The following is a 10269-nucleotide window of genomic DNA, read 5'->3' on the forward strand; positions in this document are numbered from 1 at the left end:
AAGAGAGGCAGAGACGTAGAAGTTTGGGTCTGTGTATTTATTGTGGGAAGAACGGTCACTTTGTAGCCTCCTGTCCGTTTCAGGGAAACTCCAACGCCCACCAATAAAGAGGGGGATACAGGTGGGCACGGCATCAATCTCCCCTCCTTTAAGACTTATGTTACCCACTGTAATTATTATCAATCAAGATCGTTTCACTGTCACAGCCTTGATTGATTCAGGTGCCGAACAAAATTTAATCACTCAAGATTTGGTTAAAGAGTTCTCCCTTCCAGTCAAGAGGATTGATTCAATCTCTATTGCTGGGGTTACAGGAGAATTTTTGGCCCAGGTCAATTTTAAGACAGCTGACCTTCATTTAATAACCTCAGGCAACCATCATGAGACCACTAGTTTTTTTGTATTTGAGTCACCTACCTCTCAATTAATCCTTGGGTATCCCTGGCTTAAGACTCATAATCCTCATATTAATTGGGAGTTAGGAAGGGTAGAAGGGTGGAGCGACAAGTGCTTAAGGTGCTGCCTTCGCTCAGGGATCTCAAACAAGTCCAAGCCCAAATTAGAGTCCTGTGAATCCGACATGTCCAGTGTTCCTCCAGAGTATCACGATTTAGCTCCTGTTTTTAACAAGCAGAGGGCCCTATCACTACCTCCACACCGCCATTATGATTGTTCCATCGACCTCCTTCCGGGAGCATCTCTGCCTTCTAGCCGCCTTTTTAATATTTCCGGTCCTGAGAGGGAGGCTTTGAGGTCATACATTGAGGAATCCCTCGATTCAGGGATTATTCGCCCATCAACTTCGCCTCTAGGTGCAGGTTTCTTTTTTATTTCTAAAAAGGACAAGTCTCTGCGTCCCTGCATCGATTACCGTGAACTCAACAACATCACCATTAAAAATAAATACCCCCTTCCATTAATCAATTCCATTCAAGAGCAGTTACAACCAGCCACCATCTTCACTAAACTGGACTTACGCAATGCATACAACTTGGTTCGCATCAAACAAGGAGATGAGTGGAAAACCGCATTCAAGACCCCGTTGGGTCACTTCGAGTATCTGGTAATGCCTTTTGGGCTCACTAACGCTCCTGCGGTGTTTCAGGCTTTGGTCAACGATGTGTTAAGGGACTTTATTGGGGACTTTGTTTTCGTCTACCTCGACGACATCCTAATCTATTCTAGAGACAAGGAAGAACACGTTCACCACGTTAGAGCAGTTCTACAAAGGCTCTATGAGAACCAACTTTTTGTAAAGGGCGAGAAATGTGATTTCCATGCCTCATCCGTGTCCTTTTTGGGGTTTATCTTCGGGGAGGGGTTTTTCAGGACCGACCCTGAGAAGATTAAGGCAGTGGTGGAGTGGCCAGTTCCGGATACAAGGAAACAATTGCAACGATTCCTGGGATTCGCAAACTTTTATAGGCGTTTTATCAGGAATTACAGCCGCATCGCCGCACCCCTATCTCAGCTTACCTCCACGACCAGAGCATTTAAATGGACTCCTGAGGCCGACGCTGCTTTCGGTAAGCTGAAGGATTTATTTTCATCCGCACCCATTCTTTGTCATCCAGACCCCACACGGCAGTTTATCCTGGAGGTGGATGCTTCTGATACAGGAGTCGGGGCGGTTCTATCCCAGAGGTCGCTACTGGATAACAAGGTACACCCCTGTGCATTTTTTTCCCGCCGATTGTCTCAAGCAGAAAGAAATTATGATGTGGGCAACAGAGAATTGTTGGCTGTTAAATTGGCTTTGGAGGAATGGCGCCATTGGCTTGAGGGCACAGAGACTCCCTTCTTGATTTGGACAGACCATAAGAACCTCACATATCTGAGAGAGGCTAAACGGTTAAACCCCAGACAGGCACGCTGGTCCTTATTTTTCAACCGTTTCAATTTCACTCTGACTTTCCGACCTGGTACCAAGAACATCAAGCCTGACGCTCTCTCCCGCCAGTTTTCTCCTCCAGACACTCCGGAACCTGTGGAGGGCATCATCTCCCCGGTCTGCATCGTCGGAGCCCTTACCTGGCCTATTATGAAAGAGGTTCGTGAGGCCCACCTGACGGAACCTGATCCTGGCACTGGTCCCCCTGGCACTTTATTCGTCCCCTCTCATATGAGGTCCAAGGTACTTGACTGGCTCCACACCAATATACTTTCTTGTCATCCCGGTACAGCACGTATGCTGTCTCTTACTAAGAGACATTTCTGGTGGCCCACGCTCTCTAAAGATGTCAAGGACTTTGTCGCAGCCTGCTCCACGTGTGCCAGGAATAAGACCGGTACTCAGCCTCCTGCCGGTCTCCTACAGCCTCTGCCGACGCCTAGCCGACCCTGGTCTCACATTTCAGTGGACTTCGTCACTGGGTTGCCTCCTTCTGAAGGTAACACCACCATCCTAACCATCATCGACAGGTTTTCGAAAGCAGCACATTTTGTCTCGCTACCCAAGCTCCCATCGGCCATGGAGACGGCGCAAATCTTGGTCCAACAAGTTTTCAGGATTCATGGCATCCCTTCAGATGTGGTCTCAGACAGAGGGCCGCAGTTCATTTCTCAAGTTTGGCGTTGTTTCTGCAGGACATTGGGGGCGTCCACCAGTCTCACTTCGGGGTATCATCCTCAGTCAAACGGACAGACTGAGAGGTGCAACCAAGAGCTGGAGACCACTCTGAGGTGCATTGTGGAGCGTAACCCCTCGGCGTGGAGTCAACACCTTGTGTGGGTCGAGTACGCCCACAACTCACATACCTCCTCGGCCACAGGTATGTCACCTTTTGAGGCTTCTCTGGGTTATCTCCCTCCCTTGTTCCCCAGTCAGGAGACAGAGGTGTCAGTACCATCTGTCCAGCACCATTTTCGCCGTTGTAGACGTGTCTGGCGCCAAACACGGGCGGCTCTTCTTCGCACAGTTGCTCAAAACAAGAGGTTCGCGGACCGTCACTGTTCCGCCGCACCTGCTTATCAGGAGGGCCAGAAGGTATGGTTATCCACCAGAGACATTCATCTCAAGGACACCCCCAGGAAATTGGCTCCTCGCTTCATCGGCCCATTCACGATTGACAAGATCATCAATCCCTCGGCGGTGCGCCTACAGCTCCCCAACTCCTTGAGAATCCACCCTACCTTCCACGTTTCTCAGGTAAAACCTGTTTCAGAGAGTCCTTTGTGCCCTCCTGCCGACCTCCCTCCACCCGCCCGACTTATCGACAACCATCCTGCCTTCACGGTCCGTACCATTCTGGATGTCCGTCGCCGGGGACGGGGCTTCCAGTATCTCGTGGATTGGCAGGGCTATGGGCCGGAGGAGCGATCTTGGATTCCCCGTTCCTTCATACTGGACCCCAGCCTTATCACCGCCTTCTTCAAGGCCCACCCCGAGAAGCGCCTTGGGTCGCCCAGGGGCGTCCCGTGAAGGGGGGGTACTGTAAGAGTTGAACTTGCTGCAGCCCCAAGATGGCCGCCAATCATCCACAGCTGACGACCATTCCACCTGACGAGCTCCTCAACTACATAAGGCTGCAGTCAAGCTCTTCTCGTCGCTGGAGCATTACTTCCTCTTTGGTAGTTGTGCCCCTAGCCAGTATTTTTGAGTTTATGAAAAGGAGTTCTTACCGTGTATTCTTGTGTCTACAGTTTCCTGGTCTCCTCGGATCCTGCCCTTGGTTCTTCCTGTGTCGGAGTCTCGCCTCAGTACCTTTGCCCTCCAACCACTTGCCTGCCTTTGGATTTTTTCCCAACAACCTCACCCCACAAGGATCCACCTGTAAGAAAAGACAAACAATTTATTCCACCATTTGAGCTGCCTCCTCTTGCCACTTAGTCCTGACCCTGTCTTTCCCTTTTTCAGGAGTCCCAGGCCAACTTTTGTATATACACGTTTTCATTCACTGTATATAAATAAACACTGTTTTTTGCTTACTTGAGGCTCTTGTCGTTCTGGTTCTCGTTCCCACTGGGTAGTCCGTATCATAACAGTTTCAGCACAGCTGACAAACTGTTATTTTTCATGCCAACATGTAAAATCAATCTTTACACGAATACACAGTCATTTATGAACACGTAACGGGCCACCAATAGTGGTACTAACGTACGGACGGGCCACCAATATGTAGTATGACATATGCAGGATATATTCATACATTTATTGGTTCTTCATTTTTCTGACTGTGTACATGTCGTGCATTGAATTTAACAGAAATGTAACGAGAGACGTTATTTATCTTTGACCCATCAAAATGAATGCGGTCATTTATTTACAGAATCAAAGTTTAACATCAAACATTTACATTAATTTGGCAAAATATGAAAACAATAACATGGCTAGTTTCACAGGAAGTGAGAACAATACGGCGATTGTTGTCACTTTTCAGTAGAACAGCAGACATCAATCACACGGCGGTGATTGAGAAACTTTGCTTCAGACATTTCTAAAATATCTGTAATGATTTTTAGGAGAAAGGAGAGTTTAAGATGGAAAATGGAGATTTATCTTACAGAGAGATGTGTGAGGGAATTTATCTGTGGTACCAGAACAACACGCTCTTTGGAGAATAAGCTTGGCCCACGGTACGCTTGGTCGAATAGGACTTTTACCTGGCAGATGATAATCAGCGTCGGTGTAGAGTTCCCTTCTGACTCTTTCAGCGTCTCCGTGAGGACAGCCAAACCCCTAGGAGTCATGTGAGGTTATCCAAACAGAAGTTATAATCCCCAAAACCGTCTCTGGATCATCTTGAATGCGTTTGCATCCAAGAACTCTGAACTCTTTACGTCTCCAACTCTTTCAAAGCTCTTTTCATCTCGTCACGTCTCGTCTCGACACGACAACGGAACTTTTAGACGACACTTCTCTCCGAGAACTGGGAAGTTGCCACATTTAAATGGGTTCGACTTCCGGGTCATTTGAGAGCCTTCTGATTCGTGGATGGACCAGAACAGAGGTGTGGTTTGTGATGTAAGGTGTTATGAAAGTCAAGGATAGAGATTAAGTTTGTTTAAAGCAGACAGAAAGATTATTGGAGAAAACCAGACTTCGTGGAGTCAAACTCTCCTGTATCTTCTGTAAAAGTTAAACATGACATTTCTTTTCAGTAAACTTTTTAGTTGACCGAAACCTGAACTTTGACACACACTTACAAAACTTGCTCATTGAAGACAGAAAATCAAGAACTGCATATTAACCTGATTTCTTCTTTGAATGAGGAATAAAAATCATTACTTACTGTTTATGTAAAATAAAAATGAGTAGTTCGCTTCAACCTGTAAACATTGTTTGAACTAACACAATTTGATTATCAAACATTTGTAAAATAGTAATGATCAAAGAGAATTGTCATTTCTACTTGATTAATTCAAGAAAGAAAGTCTCAGGATGGGTCAAACTGTACTTCTGGATGCAGATCAATGAAATGACAGTTTCTGTCCCACAAGGTTCTTAAGGTCAAGGGTTTTGACCTTAGGCTTAGTTTGACATCAGGTTAGGTTCACTACAGCAGCTGGTTTTGGTTGTCAGCAGCAAACTGGTTGATCCACTCTGAGAAGGTGCTATTTAAGAGACTGAGCTGAATACAGCTCCTCAGACTGAGGAAGTCTCTCGGATGAGAGACGAAACGTTTCTACATTTTTTCTGTTTTGTTATTTTTTGAATGTAAAGAGGACCAGATTTAATTTTTTTAGATTTAAAAAATGTGGTTTGTTTTTTTCCAGGCTCAGGTTTTGACCATGGCTGATCGCAACACAGAGGCAGAGAAGATGACCTTGGACATCATATCCAGAGAAGGCAGCTGTATCGAATGTTATCGGCTCTTGTCTGCCATCTACAGCAAGTGGGGGAACTACACGGAGGTAGCTTTGTGTTTTGGCTTATTAGGCCTCAAATGTTCAAATGTCATGTTTTAGCAGGATTCCTATACAATCTTGAAAAGTATGGAAAAAGTCTGGAATTTGATTTTAGTATTTTCCAATTCTGTATAAGTCAGGAAAAAGTTACCGTAATTTCTGGTCTAAAGAGCATACCCTAAATAAAATAAATAAATAAAAAACCCACAATATTGTACATATATAAGCCACACCTGTATATAATTCATTCATTCATTCAACCTTTATTTATAAAGATTCCTCCTCATGAGTGAGGGGGGGATCCCCCCTCCCCGTTCTCTCCTCATTGGTTCACTGCGACCTGTTTGGTAATTTCATTGGTCATATTTTTTTAACCTTTATACAGGTAATCTCATTGAGTCATGAGGACCCACCCTCCAAGAGAGATGTGTATTGGGTGTCTGGATGTGACAAAGCTAAATGCTTTTGGCAGCAGGAAGCTCATCAGCACATCAAAAAAAAAATCCATAAATTAGCTGCAGCATTGTGTAAGCCTGTTCAAAGCCTGTGAAAAAGCAGCGGCTTATACACCGAAAAGTACGGTAATACATATTGGAAAAAAATCTTGTTTTTTCTGACTCTGCTACGTTCAATATTTTATTTATCCATCCATCCATTTTCTTTACCCGTTTATTCCATTTTGGGTCACGGGGATCGCTGGTGCCCATGTCCAGCAATCACTGTGCGAGGGGCGGGGTACACCCTGGACGGGTCGCAAGTCCATCACAGGGACACATAGAGACAAATGAGACAAACAACCATTCACTCTCTCATTCACACCTAGGGACAATTTAGAGTTACCAATCAGTCTAACATGCATGTTTTTGGTCTGTGGGAGGAAACCGGAGCACCCGGAGAAAACCCACACATGCACGGAGAGAACATGCAAACTCCACCCAGAAGGCCCCTGGACCGGGGTTTGAACCAGGGACCTGTTCGCTGAGAGGCAGCAGCTCTACCAGTTGCGCCACCGTGCTGCCTATATTTTTTTTTTTTTTTTTTTTATTATAACAAGTAACAGATTGGCTTTCATAGTCATGATGTCCACTTTTGGTTTAGGTATCACATCAAGACTCATACCTGGTTTTACTATTAGTAGGTTTGTTTTTAGTTTCTGATTGATAACCCAGCCCACTACAGAGTTACAGGTTTTTAGATTTCTGTGCGTTCCAGCCTGGGCAAACACAACCACCAGGTTGTATGGTAATTAAATGTGGATGATTCCACCTTCTGCACCCCTCAAGCAGCCACGAAGCCAATGGATATGGGTAAATACTACAGAGAGTTTATTTACAATTGTGAATATATTGTTGACTAGTTGGAGTCTTACCAAACTTCAGGGTGAGCCCAGGCTAAAACAACAAAACAAAACAATCTATCACTATTTTTCTCTTACCTAACAAAAAAATAAATTAACCAAAATACACATCTCTTACCTTAACGAAACTAACAAAAACATTATTGATATTATGTGAACAGTTAGTTATGAATGTCAACAACAAAAACTGGTTGATCCACTATGAGAAGGTTTTACAGCTCCTCAAACTGATGAAGTCTTTGGATTAAAGACGAAACATTTCCACAAGTTTTTTTTTTTATTTTCATTTTTTTAATCTGTACAGAGGACCTGACTGAACTTTTTTAGATTTACCTAATGGAAGCATATATAAACAGTATTAGCCCAAGCACTGAACACTGAGAAACTCCATGACTAACTTTGGTGTATGAGGAAGATTTATTATTTTTATTTACAAACTGAAATCTTTCAGATAGATATGATTTAAACCATTTTAGAGCTGTTCCTGTAATCCCAAGATCATATTCAAGCTTCTGTAGTAAAATATTATGATCAATTGTATCAAATGCAGCACTGAGGTCTAACAGGACCAGTATAGACACAAGTCCATTGACTGAGGCCATGAGAATATCATCAGTGACTTTCATATATAGGCGTCACAACCATTATATGTGAAGGGGACGTGTCCCCTCCCCACATTCAAAAAAGGTTAATTTGGACCCCCCCACTTTTATCATTATTTCAGTCGGCACTTTCTTTCTTTGTGAACAAATCCATTCCACTTGATTAATAGAATACTCAAACCACTGCCCTGACTTTTTTTAAAATCCACTACAGGTTTTCTGGTTACCTATGTAGTATGTCAGGACAGCTTTGCTGTGGACACACGGGCCACTATTTATGTTATTTAAAACACGAACGGGCCATCATTTATGTAGTGAGCTAAGGCGTTAACTTCACTACTAATTAATTATTCTTAAGGCTAGTTCAAGCACAAAGAATATTAATTGTTTAATTACAACGGATTATTTTCTTTTTCGAGTTAAATTTCTGCCATGTGACCAAGATAACTGTGAGTGGATTGTTTAAATCAGTGACATGAGACGCCATTTTATCTTTGACCCATCAGAATAAATGCGGTCATTTATTTAACAGAATCAAAATTTAACATCAAAACATGTACACATTGATTTGCTGATCTGTTTCTGATTAATAAACTTGGCACGCTTTACTAACAAGACAACAGAACATTACTGATTGAGGCCAATTCACCTCTGAAGGCATCTAGATTACTGGCAAATAGCAAGGTTAAGAGAGGAGAAATAGATTTAAGGAGAAAGCTTTAGAGGGATGAAAGTTATGTGTGGAACCAGAACATTGCACCCTTCCTCCGACATCCAGCTCAGCTTTCCGGTACACTTCAGGACATGCAGCAACTTTGTTACCTGAGATGGTGTATACCTCCACTCCGGAACAGAAGTCCATTAGTATGCTCCCTTTCCAGCGTCTCCGGTTAAAGTAGCTGGGTCATCAGAATAAATGCGAAGTACTCGGTTCTACCGAATAAGCTTCCTTAGCAGTGGAGCATTTACTGCTCGGGTTGAGGGCACAGCGATGCAAGCTGTGACTCCGCTAAATGGAGGGACCCCTTGGCACATGGTCCCATCCATCCGCTACTTAGTTGAGTCTCATCTCTGACTGAAAGTTCCAGCAAGACTGGAAAAGACTAAGACTCGTGAAGACTAAGACTTAAGACTCCGACTGAGTTCCAGCACTAAACTCCAGGACTGCACTGAATAGTTCCAAGAAGTGTTCCTTTTAAAGGGGTATACACTTCCTGTTACGTGGTACTTCCTGAATGGTTGAAACAACCAGCAGGGGTGTGGTTCTAGTGATGTCAGAGGGTCACTAGAAGTCAAGAGACAGCAGGAATGTTTACGAACGGTTAGTGCAGACGGATAAATGTTTATTAAGAGGTGAGAGGAAGCAGGTGCCAGGAGTTCTTATTTACCGTCTGCGAGTTTTAAAAACAAGACACTTCGTCCTCATAACCTGTCTCTGACTTTCGACCGACATGCACTACTCCTCATTCAGACAGAAGACTAAATGCACACTTACTTCGTAAATAGGCATTTAACTGTATGATCAAAATCTAATGAGGTTTAAAAATCATTAATACTGTTTCACAGTTGATTTAAATGAGTGGTTCACTTCAACATTTAGAAATGGTATGAACTAAACACACTTTTTGATTATCAAGATACCTTAAAATAGTACTGATAATGTAAAAGAAGAGTGTTCTTTCAATTGATTAATTCAGGATAAAATTAAATAGTCTCTTGATGAGATAATTTGTATTTCTGGATTCAAATCAATGAAATAGCAGTTCCTGTCCCCTGAAGGTCTTCAGAGACGGGTTGATGTCGGAGACCTAGTTCACTACACCTACATCTCTCCAGCACCCAGTGTTTCTCCTCTGCGTCTCCTGCCTCGGCAGAGAACGCTCACAGGTTGATGATGGGGAGACACCTGTGTTGCTCACTCAGCAACTTTTAGCTATGCTTAGTGCGGGCAGTTGTTGACCAGGGGGGTTGATCATAAACATATATACAGTACATGTTAGGATGCTTGAGAGAAGTGGAGTGCTACGTCTGTAACATGTTAGCTTAGCAGTAACTGTGACGCTGTAAGATGCTGCAGGTGTAAGAGACTCTGTGTGTTCAGGTACATTAAAGTTGAAATGTCTCTAAAACCCCGCACCTTATTGTCCTAAACATCATTTAGATGAGTAGTGTTGAACACAAGTAAAAAGTCTAGTGGTGATGATTTTTATTTCTCTATAAAGACAAATAGTGCCGACCTGATGTTGTGTCTTATGCCCCTTTTGCACTGCCACTAATAAGCCCCAACTCTGCTCAGCCCTGCACACCCCTACTCAGCCTGACTCAGCTCAGCCTGGCTCTACTCAGCCTGACTCAGCTCAGCCTGGCTCTACTCAGCCTGTCTCAGCTCAGCCTGGCTCTACTCAGCCTGACTCAGCTCAGCCTGGATCTACTCAGCCTGGATCTACTCAGCCTGGATCTACT

General features: G+C 43.8%; 1 protein-coding gene across 1 annotated transcript in view; it reads left to right on the top strand.

The window, feature by feature from the left end:
* Nucleotides 1–10269, top strand: part of LOC119428138 (protein O-mannosyl-transferase TMTC1-like) — a 94748-nt gene that overhangs the window by 40681 nt on the left and 43798 nt on the right. The window contains 1 exon segment of the mRNA XM_037695775.1: nucleotides 5716–5853. Within this exon segment, the coding sequence (XP_037551703.1) occupies nucleotides 5716–5853 (138 nt within the window).

Source organism: Nematolebias whitei, chromosome 22 (genome assembly GCF_014905685.2).
Source record: "Nematolebias whitei isolate Nwh7 chromosome 22, NemWhi1, whole genome shotgun sequence".
NCBI lineage: Eukaryota > Metazoa > Chordata > Actinopteri > Cyprinodontiformes > Rivulidae > Nematolebias > Nematolebias whitei.